Source organism: Oryctolagus cuniculus, chromosome 10, assembly GCF_964237555.1.
Source record: "Oryctolagus cuniculus chromosome 10, mOryCun1.1, whole genome shotgun sequence".
Classification (NCBI taxonomy): domain Eukaryota; kingdom Metazoa; phylum Chordata; class Mammalia; order Lagomorpha; family Leporidae; genus Oryctolagus; species Oryctolagus cuniculus.
In genome coordinates, this window is record NC_091441.1 from 91833703 (window position 1) to 91861598 (window position 27896).

Sequence of the window (27896 nt, forward strand, 5' to 3'; positions counted from 1 at the left end):
ATCGGGAAAGACGTCTCTCCATCCCTTACACTGGTCTTTAGAGTTTTTACAAATCCAGTTTTCAAAAATCTTAGACTTTATACTGCTGATCCAGCTGACCCAACTGAGAGGGGACCTCTCAACACCCCTCTTTCTCTCCCCTGACAACAGGAAGCAGAGGGCCCACGCCACGTGCTCATGTTGGTGTCCCCCTCGGACTTTGCCACCATTACTAAGAAAGCCAGCTTTGTGAGTGGCTCCATTTGGAACTGGGTCCTGCTCAGGGCCTGCTCAGCATGAGGCTGCCTGAGGAAAACCCTGCCAGGAGGATCAATCAATGGCTAAGCTATGGCCTTAGACCCAGGACTTCTCAAAGGAGCTGGGCAGGTGCGCTGCCCATCCTCAACTTCACATGCCACCGAGAGTGTTGGGGGGGGGGGGCAGTATTTAATTGAGGCAGCCTGAGGCTCTCCTTGAGGTATTTGCTGTGTGTATGTGTCCTTCTGGCCACAAATCTATGCAGGCAGGGAATCAACCCAGCTAAAGCCAACGAACAGAAAGTCAGTCCATCTAGTAAGGCTGGGGGAGGCCTTGAGTGGGAGAAGACCCAAAGCTTTCTGCCTTCAGCAGTGGTTAGGGGCAGTGTGTGCACACCAATACCCTTGCTGTGTGTGCATGTGGGCCCAGGGGAAGTTTATTCCTAAGGACTTTGGGATTCTCCAAGTCAAACTCTTGCTGCCTGCTAAAATGCTCCTTGCTGTGTTCACATCGATTTTTCTCCCGCAGACCCCTCCAACACGGCCTCTTAACCCCAGCCCATTGCACCAGCAGGACCATGACCTCTGCCCAGTGGTGGTGCTTTCATCCTGCCCAGTTCCAGCCAACCAGCTAAAACCCAGTAGCAGACAAAAACAGAATCTCAAAACTACAACCCAGCCCCACTCCATCAATCCGAACATAAAGTTTCTAGCTGCAATGCCTTCTCCTGCGCAGCAGCAAAACACTCCCAGATGAGCACTGTCAACTGCTGACAAGTGTTTATGTACACAAAAGAACCTCCAGGCTCCAGCACGATGTTTACCGATACACGAATGTCCATGGAAAGGGGAAGAGCCACAACAGATCCCACAGAGACTGCTTGCAAGGAAGCCCTCGGGCTTCTGTTGGGAATGAAAGCTCCCTGCCCTTTTCCATGGCTGCACAAAGTCAAATAATTAGAAGGTGCCTTGCAGGCTGTGGGCATGGCTGGGTCATTAAGTGTCTATGAACCTTGTGGTCGAGTGTGGCTGCCGCCCGTGGCATCAAAGGACACCAGGGAGGGAGATGGCACCGCATTGGGCGGCTGTCGGATTGGACATGCCTCATCTGTAAAAGGGCCAGCGACGCTCGGCTTTGAGGGTTAAGCCAGGTGATTCTCCTAGGGTTTCTTCCCTTGCTCCTGGTTGAAGACCTAAAAGTCAGTCGGGATTGAAAACTAAAGGCCCCAAGTCAGTCACTGGCCCAGATGTCTGCACGATCGTTTCCTTTCATTCCAGATGTTGCTCACTTCAAAAGACAAAGGACTTCCCCCTCAAACGTAATATCTGACTCTTTGCAAAAACACAACTGGACCTCATTTGTGTCCCAAGATATCAGGTGCAAGTCTGTAGACAGAACAGCATCTGGATCCTCACTGCTCCAGCACAGAGGTAGGTGGGAGGAGGAACTGGCACAACGAAAAACTGTCATGTTCTGTTGACTTTTCTGGCAAAGTGCGGGTTTTCTGGAAGCTGTATGTTTCTGAGCGGGGCTTAGGGCAGGTTATTGCCCAAGTCCCTAAGTGTGACAGACAAGGCATCTCTAGCTCTACAAGGTCACACCTGCATACCAATAAAGTTTTTCAAGGAGGAAAACAGAAGGGAACATCCTAATCAGGGTTGCACCACGGGCAGGTGTTCTGTTGGCTGCTAAAGGGATTTTCCTTACCATGACAGTGAAGGGGCTGTTGGGAATATCAACGCCACCAAAGCGCACATAGATCACGTAGGTGCCAGGCTTGGCGGCTGTGTAGAAAATGTCATAGGTGCCATCCTCATTTTCGATCACATCAGCTTCCGCCTCAGTGCCATCCGGGGTCAGAATTGTGCAGGTTACTTTCCCCTTCCCGGCAGTCTTCGCGTCAACCACAAAACCAACTTCCTCGCCCGTTTTCACAGTGGGGGCGATTCCAGGACCTGGAGAAATGTTCAGGAGAAGAGAATGGAAGCCATGGAATCTTATCCAGGAGGTCCAAGAACAAGTCACACTCACTGCGATGCCTCCATCAACAGTGCCAGCTCCAAGCTCACTAGGGACTGGAGCTGCTCAGCAGAGCATGGCACCGATTCCTGAATATAGCTGAATATCAGCCGTGGTGGGCCAGCATTCAAGGGAATGGAAGGAAAGGTCAGCCACTGTCAGCAAACATAAATGGGGCATTTTCTTAAGTGCCAGGTACAGGTAAAGGTGAATGAGACACAATTCCTACTCTCAAGATGCTCATGGTCTAACAGATGCAGGCTGGGCACCATGAGTGATGGCTCAAGCTGCCATGGAAACACTGAGGAGGGCCTAAGTTATAAGAAAAAAATAATCCAGTATCCTTTAGAGAAGCAGCCTCAAGGTCATGTCTTTGAGTCTAGGCATCTCTATCTCAGGGTTGCCACACTGACAGAGGGCTTCCTGATACGAAGGAAAAATGGTTGCACTAAGAAGGATGGGTGTTCAGGGCTATGGGAGACTTACAATGTTTCCCCCAAACAATGACCTTTCTGTCTGTCTGTCTTTCTCCCCCTAATAGTGGCACCCTTCACAAACATCCGGGAATGGAAAAAAGTACCAACTAAAGCACATGGGCAAAAATGAGCAAGGTGTGTAGAAGCAGCAGGGAGTAAAAACATTTTGTTCAGACAGAAGAGAAGACTGGAGCCAGCCCGTGGGAGGCCATGAATGACAGGCCAAGCGGGGTGGCCAGTAGGAGTTCCTGGGCCACAGGGCAGATTCTGCTCAGGAACTGAGCCTGGAAAGCAAGAAGGAAGCCCCCACCCAGCACGAACAAGCCCGCAGGTTCACAAATGCAGTCCAGTTGGCAGAGGGCGGCTGCACAGGCCCAGGAGGTGATGAAATGGACAGCATTTCAAAAATTCCTCCATTTTTGCCAAGGGCGTGGGCAAACAAAAAGGGTCAAGCCGCACAACTCACAACCATGCCCTGAAAGCCAGAAGACTTTCTCCATTCAGAACAAGGTGAGATGTGTGGGAAACAGAGCACAGGCAGGATGCAATTCTATCTTTAGTTTTCTTATATTTCAAGAAAGGCAAATGGGTCTTACTTCAGAGATGGAGTTTCTGCTTTCACACCTGCCTGGGTGTCCCACACAGGGACCAGGGCTTAGAAAGCCCAGGGCAACAAGTCCTGTGTTAGACAGTGAGGGAAGTAGATGCACAAATAGCGCGGATACTTCCCGAGAGGCCCATGCACAGGTGCTGAGGAAGGCCCTGGATCCTCAGTGTGTCTCTCCAACACTGATCCCAAAACTGCTTGAGTGAATCAGGACAAAGTCAACCCTCCAGTGCCTTTCACGGGAGCTGCTGACATGGTGGGGTCACATTAAGCATACCCACTTCACTTTTTGTTTTCATTTTTAAAATGCTTTCATTAACACGTGACACTTGCACACCTTGATGTGGAGTAGCAGAGAACGTTAGTAAGCGCATAAAACCTAATCTGATCAAATCAGGCCATCAGCAGCCCTCCTCCCCACCCTCTCTCCTCTGTATGGCGGCTGCCAGCTCCTCCCTTGCTCTACAGAACATCCTCTGTTCATGTCAGTGCAGCCACAGCAAACCTGATGGATGCAGAGCCAGCACAAGCCTGGCACCCTGAGAAGCATCTTTCCCGCCTGCCCTCATCTGATCTTTCCACACAGCCTCTCAGCCTCCAAAGGGCTCCCTGAATCTCAATGTTGCCAAGAAACAAACAAACAAACCAAAAACCAAAGATCTTTCAAAGCTTTCCGCACACGGATGCATGTTCTCAATCTACATGTGACTGAACTGAAGCTCAGAGAAGTTGAGTAACCTGCCTGGATCACACAGCTATGAGGTGGCAGAGAGGGCCAGAGGCAGCCTATGGACCCCCACGTCCACAGTCCTGCCCATGAGGTGTCCTGTACTCACCTGTGGCCAGGCACTTGCTGGCATCGCCCGTCTGAGTGGCCCGGATGCGGTAAGGAGAAAGCGGAATGTCATCCCCTCCGTAGGTGACCCCAATCATGTAGCGTCCAGTCTTATCGGGGATGTAGGTGACAGCATAGGTACCATCTTTGTTGTCCTGGACAACAGCTCTTTTGGGTTTTCCCTCTTGGTCCTGTGGATCAGAGAGAAATGTTCTGTAGGGTGCTGCTGTCAGACTGAAAAATCATTCACAGAAAACCCTGACATCTGCTCATCACTCAGGGCCCTGAATGAGAGGAGACAGACTCAGCCATGCAATACAATCTTGTTTGGTTTTGATGGGGACAGGAGACGGTCAGAGATCCCTTTAATGCCACGTTGACATGGATGGTGTCAAGGGAATCAAGAATGTTTTGGCTCCAAATTCACTCCGGGCAGAGGCTTCTGCTCACAGACCACCGCATTAACTACCCCTAGCCAGGTGCACTGCTGCCAGAGTACTAAGACTCCATGCTTCCCAGCATCCGTGCCACCAGGTATGGATAGCCATGCGACTTGGGACTAACTTCTGACCTGTAAGATGGGCACAGAAGTCTCTGAGGGCCCTCTCATAGGGCTGCTGACTGAGCTGGGAGGGCCCTGTCTTTGCTTTCTGCCTTTCTCCCTCCTTCTGGCCTGGCACACGGATGCAATGGCTATAGCAGTGGAAGCCTTGTGGTCCATGAGGATGCCTTAAGAATAGCAGCCACCTGCTGGGGAAGGGGAGCAGAGAGATGGGGCCTGTGTTCCTGGGTGAGCCACAAGGCACCCAGGCAACTTTCCTCTGGGCTTCTGAATAGGAGAGAAAGACCCCTTGTGTTTAAACCATTCTTATTTTGGGGTTCATTGTAAAAGACGGAACTTTGTCTTAACTGATTCAAGGGAATGATTTAAAACATTTAAAACAAAAACAGAAAGAGATTAACAGCTAAAATACCTGTGATTCACCAAAGTGGTACTTGGAGTTAAACTCTCAAACCTCTCAGTGAGCATGTTTGTTTTCCTGCACTAATATCGAATCTTCATTGGGAAAAATCTTAACACTTGCACTGGGCCAGAAACTGGAGATTAAAACCCTCACTTTTATCCCTGGCCAGGAAGTTACGCCTTATGAAGAAGGTTTGACTCCAGAAAATAACTCAAAGTTACCGTGATCTGAACAGCAAGCAGGCCCTCCCCTGCATCTCTGGCGTCGATTGCAAACTCCACAGGCAGGCTGGCAGGCACGCCATAGGAACTGAGGCCGGGGCCGCTGGCGGTCACTTTGCTGGCATCGTACGTGGGAAGGACCTTGACCTTAAAGGGACTTTGGAAACACACACACACATACCCTCATCAGTAAGGTCAGACCAGCTTCACGGGACATCCCTGACACAGACCTACTGGGGTTGAAAAGGCAATTTATATAGCAGTTAAGTCAGTGATTCTGGTCAAAGTGCTCCAGGATCAGCAGAACTTCAGGACCTTGAGACATCACCCACCAGACACTGCCCTGAGTCTGTTTCATGGGATACAGATAGTTTGGGTAAGAAGTGTTCCCAAATGAGTTTCCGAAACAAGAACTCAAATACAACGAACTCGCTTTTGTTATGTTAAGACAACGGTCATCAAAACTGAAAGAGAATGCTGGAACTTTTCTTTTTATATTTTTACTCATTCTATATTCTACATTAATTTTTATTCTATTTGTATATTTAATATGCTTTAAATGGTGAGAGAGAGAGAATGCTCTCATCTGGTGGTTCACTCTCCAAAGGCCCACGAACCGGAACTCAATCTAGGTCCCCCACAAGGGTGGCAGGAACAGCAATTACCTGAGCCATCTCCCTGCATCTGCATCAGCAGGAAGCTGCTCCAATAAGGGCATCTTAATGGCTAGGCCAAATGTCTGCCCCAAATTACATATCTCTGCATTGCTAGGGCTACATGAGTACACATTTGTGATCTCTCCATACCAAATGTGCAGACTGGGGTATGGATGAAACTTTCTGATCATAAAGGATTTTGTTAAAAAATCTTTGGAGGGTAGCCGGCGCCGTGGCTCAATAGGCTAATCCTCCACCTTGCGGCGCCGGCACACCGGGTTCTAGTCCCGGTTGGGGCGCCGGATTCTGTCCCGGTTGCCCCTCTTCCAGGCCAGCTCTCTGCTATGGCCAGGGAGTGCAGTGGAGGATGGCCCAGGTGCTTGGGCCCTGCACCCCATGGGAGACCAGGAAAAGCACCTGGCTCCTGGCTCCTGCCAGGATCAGCGCGGTGCGCCGGCTGCAGCGGCGGCCATTGGAGGGTGAACCAACGGCAAAGGAAGACCTTTCTCTCTGTCTCTCTCTCTCACTGTCCACTCTGCCTGTCAAAAAAAAAAAAAAAAAAATCTTTGGAGGGTATTCCAAGAGGTGAGGTGAACTTTTTGGTACTAATAATATGAACAAGAAACAAGGTTTATATAATCTTCTAGGAATGCTAGGGTCAATCAACACCTAAATTAAAGAAAAGTACTTCATCCCAATCAGAAAATCATTTCTACCAAAAGGAAGCCTCTGATAAACTAATATATTCTCGAGACTCAGTTGCTCCACTTCTGATCCAGCTCTCTGTTGTGGCCTGGGAAAGCAGCAGAAGATAGCCCAAGTCCTTGGGCCTCTGCACCCATGTGAGAGAACTGGAAGAAGCTCCTGGCTCCTGGCTTTGGATCGGTGCAGCTCCAGCCATTGCAGCCAATTGGAGAGTGAACCAGCAGGTGGAGACCTCTCTCTCTCTGCCTCTCCTCTCTCTGTGTAACTCTGACTTTCACAATAACACACATGTGGAGCATGCAGGGTCTGGATAATGCCTCCTGGCCACATGGATGAAGGAAAGGAGTGAAGGGTGATGGATGGGTGGATGGGTAGGTGCATGGAACAGACGCACACACACATACACACACATACACACAGAGGCCAATCCTATAGGAGGATGGGCTCAAGGCAGGTCAGGAGCTTACCTGCGAGGGATCTCTTCATCAGCATATTTAACAGATACCATGTAAGGCCCCTCCTGAGATGGGGTATAGGTCACTGTGTGTGTGCCATCTCCATTGTCCACCACATTCACGGGTTCCACCAGACCTAAGGACAGAGATGGAAGGCCTGAGGAACTCTGCCTGGCCTCCCCTTCACTCAGCCCTTGGCTGAGTCTGAGACAGGATCGCATCCATCACCACTGATGAATAACATGAAGGCACGCAGGCCCTAATCACAAGCAATGGAAATCATAGGAACACCCATTCATGGATGCAGAAATGACCCCAAGAGCCTTCTGCTGGCTAAGGGACACTCTAGAGTTTAATGAAGGAGACTGTTTGCGTTTGCTGCTGGAGGGCATACGGCAAAAACGCAAGTTGCAGACACACCATCTCCTTTCAAGCTGGTCAGACATGCTTGGGATGTGGCAATTCTACCTCACAGCTGAGAATAAAGGATTTGTTAAAAAATCTTTGGAGGGTATTCCAAGAGGTGAGGTGAACTTTTTGGTACTAATAATATGAACAAGAAACAAGGTTTATATAATCTTCTAGGAATGCTAGGGGACAATTCTGAACAGCAAAAATGAACCAATGGGCTGGCCAGCCAAGACTTGTGGCCACCTTTGAGCAAAGACCACTATGGCATTAGCTCGTTGGGATGCAGGGGTAAGGGCAGGCGAGGGTGCCACCCTCATGGGCAGAAGTACCTTCCTCATGCTGCCTATGAGAGATGGCTGAGATTATACTGAAGCATCATCAAGACCTGCACTGGACTGATAGATTCCAGATGCCAGCCAGCTCTGAACATGAGCGTCAAGGATGGGTCAACCGCAGGGTATGTTTATCAAAGCATGGAGTGCTCATTAAGCAAAGCAGATGAGGCAGGCACAAGCCAGTTTTAGAGGCAAGGCCAGCGAGGCATTCGGGTTACATAATTGACAGCAGCAGCCAATGGGAAAATGCAAACCAGTCTCTGTAAAGTCACCCTTCATGTCACCTTTAAAGAGCTCTGAAATGACTTTAAAGGGGCTATCCTCACCTGGGAATCCACCTCACCAGCTAAAACTAAAAGGCTGTCATTTGAGAACACCCTTTATACAGGCATCTGCTTCTCATGTCCCTGCTCCAACACACACACACACACACACACACACACACACACACAGGTCTGGAAGCACAGTAACTTCATGGGATCAGATTCCAGCCCCATGACCTCATTTCCCCCAAACCACTTCTGTCCTGAGCTTCAAAGGGCATAACCTCCTGTTGAACCCCATTAAGAAGGTTCCTCTTCAAAGAAGGAAGCCCCCATTTGCCATTTCTGTGAAGCCAGGAACACATCACTGGGGAAAAATGCAGATTATTTAAGAAATTATGCACAAGAGTCTAATACGAGGGAGAGAGACACATTTTAAATCCTGGCCGTGGAAAATGACTGCTTACCAAAAAAGGCAAAGCTTCAATGCACTCCAGGCCTTTGTCCCCAAATGGCCTGCTCATCTTACCAAACAGGTTGCCATCAAAACCCATTCCCCAAGAGATCCTCTCCCTCCAGGGAATTAAGACAATGACAAGCCATGGGTCATGTGGGCCTCATTCCTGGCATTCCCACAGATTCTGGTGGGTTCCACAGGAGCAGTGAAGCATCTCAAAGAGAGTACCTCCTAACTCTGCGAGCCACCCACATCCAGACCAACCCAGGCATCTCACAAATGCTGTACCATGTAATTAAGCAATCCCAACAACATTACACGAGAACTCAAACACTACTTGCTCCATCTACCTGCTGTAAAAAATGAAATTTCAAAAATTTAAGGGCCATATTATTGAAAGAAGGAAAAGAGATATCACAGGCAATCCTGTTGTTTCTTCAAACTGGTACTTCTATTGGTTAGCTAGATATGGAGCAATAAGAAATGTGAAATTTAATTTGAAGTTTAAGGTCAAATTCAAGATCAAAGGAAAAACCCCGGTCAAGCTGCCCCTGGAAGGCAGGATGTACTCACCTCGTGGGCCTAGGACTCTCACTTCCAGTGGGGCCAGGCCAGCCTTGCTGCTGTCAACTGTGAAAGACTGCAGGATGCGGGCTCGGACGCCTGAGCCCAACCCCGGGCCTGCAATCTTGACCTTGCTGGGGTCTACGACATCCTTCACAGGAACCCTGAAGGGGCTGCCTGGAAAAGAGGTTACAGGAGTTTGAGCAAGCTCAGAGGAGACTTCCCTGTACTCAGCACAGCACCAGTGCTCCACCCAGGATCTTGCCTGAGACTACACAGGCCTCAGCCAGCCACTTCTGCCTCACTGCGAGGGCAACTTGGGTGCTCACTCACCTTTTTCAATGATTGCCACAGAGAACCAACTGTAAGCCAGGTGCCAGGCCCAGAGCCATTAATGGCTGTCTAGAAACTCACAACACAGAAGATTCGACAGACGAACACATCACTCTAATGCCCTATAGGCTGGCGATACACAAGACAATGAATCTGGTATCCAAGAAATCAGAGAAAGCTTTCCAGATACATCTAAGCTGAGCCACGAGATGCACAGATACCACTCGGCAGAAGCAAAGGGAGAGATGCTTCAGGTAGAGGAACCAGCACCTGCAGAAGCCTAGAAGAAGGAGGGATATTGGAGGAACTGGACAAGGAAGCAGAGTGGTGGGAAGACTGGAGAAGGTAAAACCCAGAGCCCACATCTAACCTCCTCTCTCCCACAAAATGTCCCTGGTGCCCCAGACTCCTCTCCCTCCAATGCGGCGGCTGTGTTCAGGCCACTCACGGACGTCTTGGTGCTTGGGCCCTCTGGGAGATTCTGAAATCCTCCCCCAGTGTAAGCACTGCTCCTGCTCCATGGCTGACCCCATGAGGAAGTCCTTAAGGGAACTGACCTTAAAAATCCATGAAACGTGGAGAAGACAGGCAGATTGGGGTTTGTGAGAGAAATGCTAACGGAAAAGCAAGGGCTGAGCAGGGATCACCCAGGCAACTCCTCCAAGGAGGGGACCTCTCAGGACATAAGGAGCCCTGGTGCTCCCAGGTTCACAATGTGGGCTGCCAAGTCCATTGCCACCCTGGCTGCGTGCTAGAGACATGCTTCCTATAGCGCTAGGTGAAGCTGATGATGCTGAACTGTCCTGGAAGCTGTGGTATCTCTGTGGTGCCTCTCAGAAGGTCACATTTTATAGAATGAGGGGTACTAATCAACAAAGACCACACAAAGAACCAGGATGCTGGCTTTTAGTAACAGTTGAACTCCAAGGTCATCCAGTTCTTTAGATAAATAAAAATTAATGGTTGGCCCTGACAAGGACTAGCATAGCCTCCTGCTAGTGTTTAGAGAAACAAAAGGGAGCTTACACAGTGACAGGTGAGGATTTCAGTGTCAACAAGTGCCTGCAGTGGATTAACTCCATTGGAAGCTCTCTGAGCTCAACATGAGAGTAGCCAAGAACCAACAAGCAAAGGGAAGACAAACAGGTACAAGATGGAAGACCTAAGAACATCTACCACTGCTCCAACAACACCCAAAGCAGACATCATTAGTCAGTCTCAGTGGCCTTCTCCCTGCTGCGTGCCGGATCCTAGTCAATTCAGTAGTCTAGGCAGCCACCGGCAGCAAGCCTCAGCCAGCCACCACATGACACCAAAATACCATTAAAGGTGGACAGTTAGCTAAAATAACCCCATTACAGTTCAGTACCAGGCCAGGGAAAATTGGTTACTAGGCTAATATTTACTTCCTTACTTGTTTTTAATTTCTTTATTTATTCAAAAGAGAGAGTAACAGAGCAGGAGAGACAGCAAGAGTCAGAGCAAGAGAGGTATCTTCATGTGCTGTTTCACGCTTCAAATATCTGCAACAGACAAGGCTGAGCCAGGCCAAAGCTAGAAGCCAGAAACTCCATCCAGGTCTCCCTCACAAGGCAGGAACACAGTATTTGGGCCAACACAAGCTGTCTCCTAGGCACATTGGCAGGAAACTGGATCAGAAGCTGGTGGCATTTGACCCCAGGCATACCAATGTGGAATATGGGCATCCCAAGGGTGACTTTTCCTGCTGCACCACAACTCCCATCCCAGGGCTGTTTAACCACCCAAAATTCCCATGAAAGAAAATTAGAGGCTAGCAGGTGGCTGAGTGTTTTATGGCTCTACCAAGTAACCTTACTTAAGTGGCCTGACACTAAGGCAACCAACCAACACTCTGCTAATTGTCTTGGCTTGGGAACATTCTAGGGTTCAGGAACATCTGAAACTGGAAGAAGCATCATCTACATCTGACGGGGGAACCCCCAGAGAGGTCACTTTCTGTTGTTACACTCAAAAATGGCCATTTGCTTTGAAGTCACAAGTTAACCACAGGGCTCCAATGTTCACCCCCTTTCTACATAGGGAATCCCAAAGCCAATGGTACCCATCAGACTCTACCAAGGGTCCAAATAGGCTGGCTGCTCCCACAACAGCACACGTTCACCTCCACTGTGGCCTACTGGGTAGAGCCACCAGGCCATCTCTCCTGAGGCCAGCCTTCCACCATTCTCAACCCAAGCACTGTCATGTTGCAAAATTCCAGAAAGGATCCATGGCCCCAGATTCTGTCACTGAGCCCAGTAACTGCTCTTTGCAGCAGTTTTGAGCTTTAGTTACTTGAACACCAGGAAGTCTATTCTGTGTGCAGGAGAGAGTTTTGCCTGTCTCGACTCTGGCTAAAATCTCCTAAACCAGTGATTAAAGGAATAAAACAAAACAAAACAAAACAAAAAAACTACATTGAATGAGCTGCAAGTATAAATTTGAGGAGAAACATTGCTCTACAGCAGGGGTAGGGAACTTTTTTTCTGCTAAGGGCCATTTGGACATTTCCAATAACTTCATCTGCAGGCCATGCAAAATTCTCAACTTGAAAATGAGCCTGCTATAGACTCGCTGAATTTCAAGTTCCACCTGCGGTTGCCTCAGCAGAGCCAGACCAGGTGATTTTGGGAGGCTTAAGTGAACATCTGAGTAGAATTAGAGCTGAATGTCAATGTGTTACGGCCAATGGGAAAGACAGAGTGTGAATGAATGCATGTTTGCACATAGCAAAAAATGGGGGGCCTTGCGTTCTCATCGTTACCCCAGCTTATCAGCCTTCAGGATAAGAACAACACAACCCACTGGGGGGAGCTTTGCTGTGTGGTCATTACATCTGAGATGAAGCATAAGCTGGCTCAGGAATAGCCCTGGAGACCTTCGACTTGTGTCCACACAGTACACACTCACCTGCCCCTTCAGCTGCCAACGTATTTGTGTGTTCATGCAGGGAGTTGGAGGAGGGGGAAGAAGGCATTGGCAATCATTTCATTAAGTTAAAAGAAATAGATGGAGAGACAGATTCCATCACTGGAATAAAATGTGGAGGGTCCTTCACTACTTCCATCATTTATTTCTTGGCTGAATTTGTACAGCAGTAGTTCTCACCCAAGGGTGGTATTGTCCTGAGCACATATGGTAGTATCTAGAGATAGTTTTGGTTGTCACAAACTGGAGTGTGTGTGTGTGTGTGTGTGTGTGTGCGCTTGCCAACCAGCACTCTATAGCACACAACTTCCTACAACAAAGCATTATTCTGCCCAAGATGTTAGGGTACACTATGTATCACTAAGTATGAAAAAATCAGTAAGAACTAGAACATTTGTGTCATTATCAGCTACTACAACCCTCAACAGAAAAAGAAAACAAGACGTGTGTATGTATAAGGTGACTTAACAACCGAGTACAAAATAAAGTGGAGATTTTTAACTCCGCAGAAAACCAACTTTCCCTGAAATCAAGAACCAGGGCTTCCAATACGTGCACAACCATTTCCAGTCAGAACGCTGAGCCATGGCTTGCTGCCATGTTCCTGGTTTACTGGAAGCTGGGGGTGTTCTTGGAGACGTAGCCCTATGGAAAATTTTCCCTTTGCAGCTGCTATAAATACCAGAGTGTGTTTCCCACCCAGAGAGATAAGCAAACCAAATCGGTTTTCGTGCAAAATCAATTACCCCTTGGGTCCCCCTCCAAGGCACAGCAGACTTACCAGGGACGTGTGCTCCTCCGTAGGTGATGTTCACGTCATAATCCCCTGGCGCGAAAGGGATGTACTCAGCGCTGCAGCTGCCATCTTTGTTGTCCCTGCAGTTTATCTTCGACTCCGACGGTCCCTCAACAGTTATGCCAAGCCCACCGATTCCTGCCCCTCTGGAAGTGCGGAGAGAGAACTGAGGCTTGCACAGTCCATGCTTGTCAGCCCACCACCGAAATTCAGTTCAAATCCCTCTATAAAGGTTAGACGACCTACTCAAGTATTATGACAATGCCTCCCATACGGAGAATTTCAAGATAGTTTAACAGAAGTAAAAGGCAGCCCTGACCCTCCTCCCCAGTGCTGATCTTTCTGTTTTTCCAATCTAATTGCACTAACACTACAAGAATAATTCGGGCATATGCCTATAACAATTTTAATAGGAATGCTCCCATTTTTATTTACATACTAAGCTGACTATAAATTTCTGTTCTAAGAACTCAAGGACTTTGGTTTGCTCAGCAACTGTGTGACTATTTTCCAAGGGCTCAGGGATACATTTTTAGGTCTACTTGGTCTTTCTGTGTAACATAAATCTCTACTGAACAAAACATCTCACAATGAAAATTAACCTTAACAAACGTTGGGAGACTGGGTTTTTTTTTTTTCTTTAGCAGAAATAATACCTTTTAAAACCATTAAACTATCTAGGGCTATTGTTTTTAGAGACCGAACACACTGAATTCAGGCGCGTGCCTACCTGGTAACCACAGTGAAGACGTTGGGTTTGTTGGTAAAGGCCTCTTTTAGGCCAGGACCTTGGGCATGGACTCGAGATGGCTGGCAGCCTTCAGTTACAGCCACTTTGAAGGGACTGTTCGGGATGGGCACATCATCATATGTCACCTCGACTACATGCAGGCCTGTTCAGAGCAACACACAGAGACATGCACTTACATACAAGTGACCTACTTCTCTGAAACAACACTCTTCAGGGTTTTACCTAGCATTCAAGGCTGTGAGCTAGTCTATGTTATTTGTAAAAAGCAAGTTAAAAACAAACAGGGGCCAGCACTGTGGTATAGCATGTAAAGCCTCTACCTACAACACTGGCATCCCAAATGAGCACAAGTGTATGTCCTGGCTGCTCCATTTTTTAAGATTTATTTATTTATTTAAAAGTCAGAGTTACGCAGATAGAGAAGGAAAGGCAGAGAGAGAGAGGACTTCCATCCGGCTGGTTCACTCCCTAGGATGGCTGCAATGGCCGGAGTTGCGCCAATTCAAAGCCAGGAGTTTCTTCCGGGTCTCCCACACAGATGCAGGGGCCCAGGGACTTGGGCCATCTTCTACTGCTGTTCCAGGCCATAGTAGAGAGCTGGATCAGAAGTGGAGCAGCCGGGATTTGAACCAGTGCCCATATGGGATGCCAGCACGGTAGACAGTGGCTTTACCCGCTATGCCACAGTACCAGCCCCTGGTTGCTCCACTTCCAATCCAGCTCTCTGCTAATGAACAGAAAAAGCAGTGGGAAGATGACCTAAGTGTCTGGGCCTGTATCACCCATGTGGGAGACCCAGACTGAAGCTTCTGGCTCCTAGCTTCAGCCTGGCCCAGTGCTGGCTGTTGCAGCCATCTGAGGAGTGAATCAGCAAATGGAAGACCGCTTTATCTCTCCCTCTCTGTAATTGTGACTTCCAAAATAAATAAATAAATCATTTTTAAAAAATCAAAAACCGGCTGGTGCCGCGGCTCAATAGGCTAATCCTCCGCCTAGCAGCGCCGGCACACCGGGTTCTAGTCCCGGTCGGAGCACCGGATTCTGTCCCGGTTGCCCCTCTTCCAGGCCAGCTCTCTGCTGTGGCCAGGGAGTGCAGTGGAGGATGGCCCAAGTGCTTGGCTCTGCACCCCATGGGAGACCAGGAGAAGCACCTGGCTCCTGCCATCGGATCAGCACGTTGTGCCGGCTGCAGTGCGCCAGCTGCGCCGGCCATTGGAGGGTGAACCAACGGCAAAGGAAGACCTTTCTCTCTGTCTCTCTCTCTCTCACGGTCCACTCTGCTTGTTACCAAAAAAAAAAAAAAAATTAATTAATTAATTTAAAAGGCAGAGTTACAGAGAAAGGAAAAGAGAGAGGGAGATGATGTATCTGCTGGTTCACTGCCCAAATGGCCACAACAGCCGCGGTGGGGCCAGGCTGAAGCCAGGAGAGAGGAGAGAGGAGCCAGAAGCCAGGAGCCAGGAGCCAGGAGCCAGGAGCTCTAGGTCTCCCGAACATGGGTGCAGGGGTTCAAGCACTTGGGCCATCTTCCCTGCTTTCCCAGGTGCATTAGCAGGGAGCTGGATTAGAAACAAAGCAGCCAGGTCTCAAATTGGTGCCCATATGAAAAGCTAGCATTGCAGGTGGAGGCCTAACTCGCCACGCCATACCACCAGCCCCAGTAATTTCGATTTTTTAAAAATACCAGCTACGTATGCTTGCTGCTCGCTTTACAGTCACATAACCAATCCTACACCTTGTCTCTACTCAAGTCAGTCATCCTCAACATAGTCCCCTGATCTGGGAAAACTCCATGCAGGCGGTAGTCAAAAGACAAACAGAAACCCATGATCTGGAACAGGAATGGATCCACAAAAAAGACTGAAAATGGTCATACCAGAGTATTTACAGAGATCATATATCTAGGTAATAGGTGCTTTGTTTTTTCTTTATGCTTGTCTGATTTTAATTTTTTTATAACTCCTAATATTGAAGAAAGCGTTATGTAAAAACATTGTACCTGTGATGACCCTACAACCTCAGGTGATGCTGAGGCCAAGCTCCTGCCCACTGATCACACAGTGAGATGAGTAAGCCTAGTGACAAGTGGTCAGGTAGGCCACTGGGGGGAGAAATTCTCACGTTTCCCTCTCACTGTGTCCCTGGGCAGGGGTCAGCAGCCACCATCAGGAGGAACCACCCAAGTCCAGCTTTGAATAAGGGTCGTGTCCAAGGACTGGGCAACTCACCTTTCTCAAAGGGTGTGTACTCCACTTGGTAGGTCCCATCCGCATTGTCGGTGACAAAGCACTCGGTGGAGGCCCCCGAGGGGTTGGCAATGTGGGCCTTGATGTGGTCGCCCCCTACCTGGGTCAGGGGCCGCGAGTCCACAGTGAAATCAGTGGTGGCTTCTCGAAACACATCTGTAGACAACCACACAGGTAAGAACATCAACAAAACCTGTCACCCAGAAGTCAACCCCAGAACCAAGGTCCTCCCTGTTTCGGAAAGCAGCAAATCCAATTTCAGTGACAGCAAACAACTGGTCTCCCGGACTCTCAAAATCCACAGTATTAACCTACTTACTGCCTAAAGCAGTCCCTTCCAGGCTGCTCTTGGTCAAGTGACATCACATCCAGTGGCACAAAGGTGGGGCACCCATGACAGGTTAAAGGATGAAGACAGACTTGCTCTGTGACACATGTGGAGTTAGCCAGCACCACGTCTTACACCCTTCTTCTCTAAGGGTCAACCAGGGGGATGCTGAGTTTCCACACACAAACTGAGATGTCTGACTTTGCCACAATATTTGGAAATCTGCTGATGATGCTGGCTGAGCAGTGGGAGCACTGGAAACACAGCGTTGGCCCTCATGCTCTGGTCTCCCCCTGGCCCCTCCCTGAAGCACAGGGCCGAAGTGGGCGTCTTCTCACACCCACAAGACCCCCGGTGGCTAAGTCTGCAGCTGATGCTCTGGGATTTCTGGTGCCCCAAGTCCCACCTCCTTTATGAAACCTACCTTTTCCTTCTATTCCAGGACCAAAGACTTTGACCCTGCTGGTGTCCACAGTGGGCTCCACCTTAACCCGGGCAGGGAAATGTGGCACAAGCTCGCCACCGTACTTCATGGTCAGTGTGTACATGCCGGCAGTCAGAGGCATGTAGGTTACTGCATACGTGCCATCTTTGTTGTTCTGAATTGAGACTTCAGCTCTGGCTCCTGAGTCCGAGACGGCTTCCAGGCCCAGTGTTCCAGGCCCTGCCTCCGAACAGTCAACACTAAGGAGCCCAGCTTCCCCCACTTTCCCACGCTCGAGCCCCGGTCCTGATGCCATGACCTTGGAGGGGTCAAAGGGCATATCAATGTCAGCTTTGAAGGGTGACCCAGGTATGTGGACTTCTTCAAACAGAATGTTGACGAAGTATTCCCCAGGTTTCGTGGGAAGGTAAGACACAGAGCAGGTCCCGTCACCATTGTCAGAGCATTCGATTTTGGCTTCGCATGGACCCTCCACGGTTAGGCCCAAACCTCCAGTGCCAGCTCCTTTGGTATCGATGGTGAACTCGGCAGGTCGGCCAACCAGACCACCTTTAAGTCCAGGACCGTGGGCCTTCACCTTTTGGAACAAAGAGTAAGTTAGACTCCACCCAGTGCTGCTATTGCCATCAGACCGAAGAGCAGCTCAAGGAGGTGGTCCTTCTCCCTGGGGACCCAACCTGCCACACACATGCACCCACCCGCCACCTTTGCTGTAGCTACCATACTAGGGTACTTCAACAAGTCTGTGGGAAATGCATGTCACAAATAAAAACATGCATGACAGCAAAAAAAAAGAAAAAAAAGCATCAAAATAAACTTTTAATTCCATTTTTCATGAACTTTTTTGAAGTATCTTCATACAGTACAAGCTACAAATAGCTAAGAACCCAATTACCGACTGGGAGGCAAAGAAGAGAGGCGTAGCCCTCAGCAGCAAAGAGCAGGAAACGAGACAGAAACCCGACTCTTCCCTCCTGCCACGCGCTGCTCCTCTGAACCACAGGACTGAACTTGAACATCCGGCCAGCAAACACACCTGGGTTTCCCTGCAAGGAGTCTCACAGAAGGGCTTTCCTGCTGAGGCTTTGGCTGCTACACCCAACTCAACAAAATTCTGTGCAATAAAAAGCTCAACTGGGGATGGGTGTTCAGCACCATTTAATTGGTTAAGATGCTGCTTGTGAGGCCCACATTCCATACTGGAGTGCTAAGTTCAAGCCCGGCTCTACCATTTCCCATCAGGTTTCCTACTAATGTGCATACTGGGAGGCAGCAGGCGGAGGCTCCAGTACTGGGTTGCTGCTACCCCACAGGAGATCCATGTGGCTTCAGCCTGGCCGAGGCCTGGTTGTTACAGGCATTTGGGGAATGAATCAACAGATGGAAGATCTCTATTTGTCTGTCAGTATCTCTGCCTTTCAAATAAAACTGAAAATAAGTAAACACACACAACCATAAAAACTAAACTGTTTTTTATAAATAAAGAGTGGGTAGGCATGGTGATGAAACGGGTTAAGTGGCTGCTTTCGACACCAGGGTCCCGTATCAGGGTGCCTTGGATCAAGTCCTGCCTCTGCTGCTGATCCGGCTTCCTGCTGATGCACTGGAAAGCAGCAGGAAAAGGCCCAGGAAGTTGGGTTCCTGCCATTCCCCTGGGATGTTGTTGGAAGTTCCTGGATCCTGACTTTGGGCCTGGCTGAGCCCCAGCTATCGCATGCATTTAGGGAGCAAATGTGCAGATGGAAGATGCCTCTGTCTGTCACTGTGCCTTTTAAATAAATAAATAAAACTTAAAAAAAATAAATAAAAAGAGAATAATGAGGCTTTCCGCTCTGATTCAGTTTTACAGCATCCACAGCATTTACACTTCTAGAAAAATACGCCAAAGTCCTCAAGTCGCAGCTCACTAGGAAGAAACTCCAACAAGCACACACACGTTCATGCTGCACTATTACAGCTTCAGAAAGGTGAACTCAGTCTGTGTTCCAGACACTGGGCTGCAGCTTCACATTTGCTACCCGGACTCAGACTTGTGGCTGCCTTTGGAGTGGATACCATTATTACACAGACAGATGAAGGAAAAGGACTCCAAGACAGGGAGACAGGGAGACGGGGAATCCCAGGCCAAAGTCTTGCAGGAAGAGAGTGCAGGAGAGGGCAGGAGTGTGACCCAGCAGCACAGGGACCCTTCAGCCTCAACTATAGGAGGACAACTATCACCCACTGAGCTGGCATCCATCACAAAGACGGTACAAGCTTTCACAACAGTGGGTTACTTTCTCGAACGAAAACAAAAGCTGACCTTGGTAGGATCTGGTGGCAGTGAGGCCTCCAACGTGTAGGGGCTCCCAGGCACAGGGTGTCCATCGTAGGTCACATCTACTGCATACAAGCCCTCCTCCCGAGGGATGAACTTGGCCGTGCTGCTCTCCCGGCCTGCCACAGGCGTCAGGAGGCACTGCACGACCTTCCGCAAGGGGCTCAGGATTGTGACGTCCAGCTTCCCCTGGCCTCCTGCCCCTCTGGTGTCAATGGTAAACTCCTGATCCTGCCCAACTTCGACCCCTGGAAAAAGGAGAGAAGCCAGAGTGAGGAGCTGCCTGTTTGCAGCAGCAAGAACAACCAAGAGCAGGGCAGGGATGGCTCCTTAGATCTTGGGACTTAACACTCTAAAGAGGCAAAACCGAGTCAGAATGTGCAGCACTCCAGCCTCAGTAACAACCTCACTATGGTGATCATGGCAGTAGCTGTTGCTTCCTTGTGGCTGAACACACAGCACAGCATCTCCTTGGACATTCTCCAGCAACGGCTTGAACAGGCGGCCCAACGGAGGCACAGGGAGGCGAGTGGAATGTGACCAGCAGGCCACAAAGCTGGGACTCTAATCTAAACTGATCTGACCCCACGGTCGGCTTTGCTGGCCAACAGTTATGATGTGCCACACTCCTTTTTTCTGTACTTACTTTTGATGCTGATTTTATATCAAAACAACCCCCCAGAAATCAACATTGTATTCACTAATTCTTGGCAAGAACTAATTCCTACAGCCACTTACTCCGCCCCAAACCCCACCCCCCAAGAAGGCAAAAGCTAAGGTGTTGCCGCAAGTCCTGAGAACCGACTGTACTGTGATGGTTTTTGAAAGAGCTTTGCCAAGCAGGGCTGCAGGAAACTCAAGTGTTGTATTTGACAAAAACAGGGAAAAGACTTTAACCAAAACAAAAGCACTGAGAACACAGGGCCCCACCACAACCCAGGGAAATCCTGACTCTGCCAAGATGAACATAGCCGAACCACATGCAAAGGAGGTCTTGGAGCCCTATGTCCCCAAGGCAAAGAGGCTCTTCCTAATTGGCACTGGGCCTTTCCTGTTCTGGAGGCTAAACTCCCGGTGTCTGGGGGAAAGGCGTGAAAAGAGACACGTGAGAGACTTGGGAAGTGACTGTTCATGTGCCTGGAGCCACTGCCGCCAGCCAGGAGCTTCAGAGCCTCTCAAACTGCGAGCTATCCTTGCTCCCAGGCCGTGCATTAGGGTCACTGGCCAAGGAAGTGGCTGGTCTAAGGCGCTGCCGAGACCCTGGAGAAACACAAGGGCACACAGGCCTTCCCTGGGGGGTGGGAGGGTCAGGGGAGAGAGGCCCTTGCCATGCTAAGTTGGTGGCCCTAAAACCAGGTGAATGTGTGCCACTGAGGGCCATCCAGTCTGGGAGCACCTAGCAGTTAACACTGATGAGTGGGACCTGCTGAGTGCAAATGACTTCCCTGACACACAGCTGACTTAAGAGACCCATGGACACAGCAAGGTGACTTTAATGCAAAGTGAGCAATGCCAGCTGTTCTCCACGGGCCTGTGGGTATACACAGCTGCAGAGGGAAGGTCTGCAAGGGGAGAAAGCAAACTGACACTCTTGGCTGACCCCAGCGGGGAGGAGAGGAGATGAATAAAATGGATCAACTCTGAGCTGTCACATGTTTAGAGGAAAAATGAATTACTTGTGTTAAAAAATAACTTCTACAGGTTTGTGACTATCTGAAGTTGAGTGATGTGTATACCAGTATTTGTATATACTACTTTATTTTTGTATGTTTGAAATTTTCCATAATAAGAAGTCTTAAAAACCTAAAATAAATTAAATGAGGTGATACTAGCGAGGCCCTATAACCAGCTGAATATTGGGATGGGGCCTTTTGGTCATGATTCCTAAGGGCCTGAGAGTCAGGTTTGATGGTCAGCCTTCCCGTGGGTTTGGTTGCAAAGAATAGTTGCTACCATTAGAAGCTCATCAGAAATCCACAAACCCCAGCTTCTCCTTAGATGCAAACTTCCCACTGTGATGCCAGCATTCCTAACTGTAGGCTAGCCTCCAACTTCTTAGCTCCTGTGACCTAAGGTCTTGAAAACTACTACCTCCCCCATTGTACAGATGAGAAGGCTGAGGCTTGGTGGCATTAAGTGGCAGGCAAGGTCAAAGAGCTATTTTACAGCCTGGCCCTAATTCACATCCAAGTCTGTCCAGTTGCAAAGCCTCAAGATAGAAATTTGCTCCTCCGTAAATTCCGTCTCTGGAAGGAAATCCACCCGGCAGCCAGTCTGGGGGTCTCCAATGCCCCACCCCTCCCTGCATCCTGACACTTACTATTTTCCAGCCCGTGAATTTTGATCTTGCTCAGATCCAGCGGAGCAGCAACACCCACGGTGAAGGGGCTCTTCGGGATGGGATCGCCACCATAAGTCACCAGCACCTGCATGCTGCCCTGGAATAAGACAGAGAACCGGGCAGAGCATGGGTACCAGCCTACTCACTGGGTATATCCCCATAAACCCCCTACAAGGGGACTTGACTCCAATGTATTTAAAAAGCATCTCAGATCTGTTTCTTCATGCTTTTGAACATATGGCAAGAACAGTGAAACAGAGTAACTGAGAGCAGCTCAGCACAAGGACAACAGGATGCATTTATTCACTCCAACACCATGCTATCTGCTTTTACACACTTCATCCGATCTCAAAACAGTCCCTAGGGGGTAGTTTCTACTGTCATCGCCATTCTTCTGAAAATGACTCAGAGATAGAGGAACCTGCCCCCCAGTCACACACCGGAAGTGAGAAATAGGCTTTACTCCCACAGCACTCAAACACACATGCAACCCAGCCTTGGGTATAGCACCCGGGCCCTGGCCCAAGCAAATGGAATCATTTCTTCCATGTCCTGGGAATGCTTGAAAGTGATCAGACTGCAAAAGGTACTTGCAGGAGTTCACCTGGAACTATTCTAGAATTAATCTGTACAGCATCTGAACTGCTGTTTCTAGGTGGAGGGAAAAAAAGCTGCAAGTGTGATGGCTAACTGTGCCCAAGGGGTTAGCAGGCATCCTTGTGATAGCCCGGGTGGTGGCACAGCATGCCCTGTATGCTGCTCTCCCATGGGCCCTGAGAGAGCTGGTTGCTGGCTGCCTCTCTCCACAGTCAGCTGAGTCTCTTCCCTCCAACACAAGACTCCTTGAAAGCCCTCGGCTATCCCAGTGTTGTCTCAGTAGATCAGTGTTCCAGGCAAGCACATTGTAAGAGGGGATGGGGAGAGGAGAGCGAACGATGAATTCCCCTGGCACCCGGCAGGCTCGCCAGCCCTAGGCCCTGTGGAGAGCTATGGCTGATCAAGTGCTAAAAGGGCTCAGCTTTAGGCCTGTGTATATTTTCTCACATTCCTTTTGTAATAAAGGAGGGGAAAAAGCCAAGAAAACAAACTGGTTGCATCAACGAAGGGGGAGGGATTGATTTTCCAGGGTTTTTTTATTTTTGCACTGCACACAGAACCAGCTGGTCCCCTGCCTCAAGGATATAACATTTTATGATACAACGTTCAGAGGTCAAATCTAACAGAGCTGGGAGCTGGCCAAGGGGCAGCAAAGGTCCCCTCCCTATAATGTCAGCGGACTGAGTTGCAACTTCAACCACCAGGGCATTCCCAATGTGCTCTCCAATCCATGCCCAGGCCCCGAACTCCTGCTGGGGCGGCGAGGTGGACTCAAAGAGCAACCCAAGCCCTGGAAATCCCTCCCCCTCCTATCCCAACCACCATGAGCTTTCAGCTCACTTCTATGACGTATTCAAGGAGAGAAGGAAAGTCCTCTTTCAGTTAAACCCACACATCCCATAAAACAAAGTATGTTCTCACTGCCAGTCATAAAAGCAATACAAAAACTCGGATAGGAAATTAACTCCATCTTAAAAATCCCAACAAGGGAGCCGGGAAAAATCACAGAGATTTACACCTCCAGTGCCGACTGCATGTTAAGCTTCCCAGGAGACTCACAGCTGAAAAATGGGCTGTGCTTGTCCCCCCACAGGACTGTGCAGGGAGGGCTGTCTGGGCAGTGAGCCCCTGAGCACTGCCCCAAGATGTGGCTGCCTGGGGGACAGCTTCATGCTCCTTCTAGCTGCGCTGAGACCTGAGTTGTCTTCAGCAAAACACACAGATGCAAGACACTGACCCAGCAGCTCAGTGAATGCCCGGCCATCTCAGTCACGCCCACTTCAAGTTAAGATTTCCTGAAGGGGCCAGAGCAGCCTGGTGCAGCGTCCAGATGACAGTGCTCTTCCTGACACAGCTGCTGCCACAGGCTTCTCAAACGCAAAGACCTGGGGAAATAACTGCCACTGTGCATCATCTCAAGCCTTGGTTCAACCTTTGGTGGGGTCCTCAGGCCTAACCAAGTCCACTCCACCAAGGCGAAAAGCTCTGACCACTGTGTCCTGCTGAGGACGAACAGGTGAACCTGCCGTACCTACTGCTTGTCCCCTACAGACAGGTCAGCACCTGCAAGCTGTCACTCGGGGGCCCTGCAGGGAGAGCAGCAGCCCGAGAGGTCTAAGGGAGCAGAGTTGGCCATCCAGCGCCTGATGCCCAGGCACCTGGTGCTGTGGGGAAGTGCCCCACTGAGCCAGGCACTTCTGTGCCAACACACAAAGATACAAAGCAGCTGCCTTTCTGGAACCTTCCAGCCTATTATTCCCTGAAACCACACCAGGACACAGCTGTTGGGGCTGACCCAGGCCTCTTAACCACATCCAAGAATACAGCTCCAAAGGTTTGCTTCATTACCCCCATCTTGAGCTCCCAGCTGCTCCTCAGGCAAGAGTTCAAAGGCAGAGGAGGCGGCGCCAGCCCACTCTTCCTGCCACTCATGTCCCTAGGTCAGCTCTGCCTGCTATCAAGCTGCTCATCGACTCCTTCCAGTCGCTGATCCACATCAAGCACCTGTTGCTCTAGGGCCTATGCTTTAGAGTGGGGCTGGGAAGACACACGAAGGACATGATATCCTATCCCCAGGGAGCTCCCAGACCAACAGCAGAGATGCCACTGGTTTTCTCTGCTAGGCAGAAACTGCAAAATTGCAAGTGACCCCAATAGACCTCACTCTTAACCAAAAACAAGGACCTGAGAAGCACCAGGAGAATGACGCACACTAAACCTAACACCTTCTGCTTCCAGGAACCCGCGAGGCTCCTTGTACCTACAGTGGGCAGCATCTGGACACAGAGCTGCAAGTGGTTCCCTGGTGGGCCCACAGCTCTTCATGCTGCTGCTCTCAGAGAACTGGATGAACCTGACCTTGGTTCAGGCCTTCCACTCTACTATCACATCCCCTGGCCTCCACCTCGTCAGATAGCTGCGGGCATCCAGAACAATGCTTCTGCCACCCTTCTAGGGGTCAGGCCCAACTCTGTCCCCATTCTGCTGTCAGCAGCTCACTTCCCAACAGCTCAGCCAAAACACCAAAAGGCACACAGATATAGGGGAAAGCAAAACCACAGAATTTTCATGTGACCCTGTGATCTTGGCCGTGGACATGGGCAATGGATTCTTGGTACCTTCAAGGTATGGAGAGAACTGGCAACAAAGATGATGTCAACCCAGTGCTCCCAGGGGCAAGGTGCCCACCTGCTGGGGACCAACAGCAAGAAATAATTATCTACCTGCTAGGGAGCAGCCTGGTGAGGAAAGGAAGCTGCATCTACCAAGGTCTCTGTGTCACCATTACTAACAAGGAACCCAGCTTCAGGATTAAAAACATCATCATGGAAAGGAGCAGCTCTGGCGATAAGAGGCCATGCTTATTCCACGGCAGAAACAGGAACTGCCCACAAAATGAAAAGGCGACCCACAGAGTGAGAGAAAATATTTGCTGATCGTTTAGCTGATAAAGGATGAATATGTAGAACGTGCAGTCAACTCCTAGAACTCAGCACACTCACAGAAAAAGCAAATCTGATTCCAAACAAAGAGGATACAGGGGTAGAGATGCACAGGTGACATGGCACTCAGCACAGTGAGGCGTCAGGGACATGAAATCAAAACCACGGTCAGATGCTGCCTTACACTCATCAGCATGGCTACTACGAACAGACCAGAAGATAAGAAAGGTCAACAAGGGTGCGGACAAACTGAGAGCTGTGTGCACTGCTGGTGGGCGTACAAAACGGGACGGCCGCTGTGCAAAACAGTGGACTAGTTCCTCAAGGAACCAAAAACAGGTTGGCCCAGTGACTCAGCAGTTCCACATCTGGGGGTATGTATCCCAAAGAACTGAAAGCAGGGACTCAGAGACGTGCATACTCGCAGTCAGAGCAGCATTATTCACACCAGACGAAAGGGGGAAATGAGCTGAACTGTTATTGGTGGATGGACGGAAAAGAGAAGGTGGTATCTGCATACAATGCAGTCTGACTCGGCCCTAAGAGGGAACAAGACACATGAGACAACAAAGATGACCCTGGATGACACTATGTGTCAGACACAAGAAGACAAATCCCGAATGATTACACTGATTGGTACTTAGAGTAGTGAAATTCATCGAGACAGGAAGTGGAATGGGGGATGCCAGGGGCTGGGACGAAGGGGAATGGAAGTTTCCTGCAGCACCGAGGGTGCGGTTTCAGTTTTATAAGATGAAAAGGGTTCTGATGATGGATGGTGGTGATGACAGTACAACAATATGAGTGTACTCAACACCTCTGAACTGCACACTTAAAAACAGATAAGATGTGGACTGGCGCTGTGGCTAAGCGGCGGAAGCTGCCGTCTGCAGTGCCGGCATCCTATATGGGCACAGGACCCAGCTTCCAATCCAGCTCTCTGCTCTGGCATGGGCAAGCGGTAGAAAACGGCCCAAGTCCTCGGACCCCTGCACTAGCATGGGAGACCCAGAAGAAGCTCCCAGCTCCTGGCTTTGGATTGGCCCAGCTCTGGCCATTGCATTTATCTGGGGAGTGAACCAGCGGATAGAAGACCTCACTCTGTCTGTCTCCCTCTCCTTCTCTCTGTAGCTCTTCCTTTCAAATAATAAATCTTTAAAAAAAAAAAAAAAAAGATAAGATGGGCAGCATTGTGGTGCAGCGGTTTAAGTGCTGCTTGTGATGCCATCATCCCATAGCAGAGAGTGCTGGTTAGAGACCTCGGCTGCTCCATTTCCGGTCCCGCTCTCTGCTGATGCACCTGTGAAGGTGGTGGATGTTGGCTGCAGTGCTTGGGACCCTGCCACTCGTGTGGTAGAACCGGATGGAGTTCCTGGCTCCTGGCTTGCCTAGACCTGCCTGTGGTGGCCATTTGGTGAGTGAACCAGTGGAAGGAAAAGCTCTCCTTTTCTGTCACTCTCCCTCTCTCTCTCTGGCTTCCAAATCTTTGAATATTTTTTTTAAATGTGTAAGATAGTAAATTTTCTGTTATATCTATTTCACAATTTAAAAATTTGGGCAATAAAAAAGGCAGCATAGGAGGAAGCAAGTCTGATGATTAAGAGGTCACACGTCTGGGGCTGGCACTGTGGCGCAGTGGGTTGAAGCCCTGGCCTGAGGTGCCGGCATCCTATGTGGGCACTGTTTCTAGTCCCGGCTGCTCCTCTTCCGATCCAGCTCTCTGCTATGGCCTGGGAAGGTAGTGGAGGATGGCCCAAGTCCTTGGGCCCCTGCATCAACATGGGAGACCTGGAGGAAGCTCCTGGCTCCTGGCTTTGGATCAGCACAGCTCTGGCAATTGCGGCCATCTGGGGAGTGAACCAGGGGATGGAAGACCTCTCTCTCTCTGCCTCTCCTTCTCTCTCTGTGTAACTCTGACTTTCAAATAAATAAATAAATCTTTTAAAAAAAGAGATCACAAGTTAAGGCCGGCTCTGTGGCATAGCGGGTAAAGCCACCATCCCATATGGGCACTGGTTTGAATCCCAGCTGCTTCACTTCCCAACTAGCTCTCTGCTATGGCCTGGGAAAGCAGTGGAAGATGGCCCAAGTGCTTGGGCCTCTGCACCCATGTGGGGGACCTGGAAGAAACTCCCAGCTCATGGCTTCAGATCAGCCTAGCTCCAGCCGTTGCAGCCATTTTGAGAGTGAACCAGTGGATGGAAGACCTCTCTCTCTGTCTCGACCTCTCTCTGTAACTCTACCTTTCAAACACCAAAAATAAATCTTTCAAAAAAAAAAAAAAAAGATCAGACTTGTAACGAGACGGGCAGAATCCAGCCCAGCAAACCCATCCTGGAGCCAGGGGAGTTCTCAGAGACTTCCTCTGCAAGGATATGCCAGACAGAAAGCTGACGGGACACCTCCACGACACTCCCATCCTCACTGTACCCCTCAGCCTGCCACCTGGTTCTGGCCGGCAACTCGCTGAGCCCGCCCGGCTAGTGTTCCGAGCAGCATGTCTGCAGGAAGCATCGGCCTTCTCCTCCTAAACATGGAGTTCCCCACACGGTGGGACGCTCCCCTCAAGAACACAGGCTCCTCCGAGGCGCAGGACAAGTGCCGAACCCGGCCTTTTATGCCAGCATGTCTGCTCGCCAGAGCCT

The 27896-nt window shown here is 49.7% G+C and overlaps 1 protein-coding gene across 3 annotated transcripts in view; it reads right to left on the bottom strand.

Annotated features, from left to right (window-relative positions):
* The window catches only part of FLNB (filamin B), a 156632-nt gene that overhangs the window by 29980 nt on the left and 98756 nt on the right, over nt 1–27896 (bottom strand). For all 3 annotated transcript variants that reach the window (XM_002713267.5, XM_002713270.5, XM_002713269.5), the window contains exons 19-29: nt 21692–21809; nt 19357–19619; nt 17034–17631; nt 16264–16437; nt 14015–14177; nt 13270–13430; nt 9216–9383; nt 7189–7312; nt 5361–5517; nt 4176–4365; nt 1945–2192 (exon numbers count right to left, since the gene is read on the bottom strand). In XM_002713267.5, the coding sequence (XP_002713313.1) occupies nt 1945–2192; nt 4176–4365; nt 5361–5517; nt 7189–7312; nt 9216–9383; nt 13270–13430; nt 14015–14177; nt 16264–16437; nt 17034–17631; nt 19357–19619; nt 21692–21809 (2364 nt within the window). The remainder of the gene's footprint in view (nt 1–1944; nt 2193–4175; nt 4366–5360; nt 5518–7188; nt 7313–9215; nt 9384–13269; nt 13431–14014; nt 14178–16263; nt 16438–17033; nt 17632–19356; nt 19620–21691; nt 21810–27896) is intronic.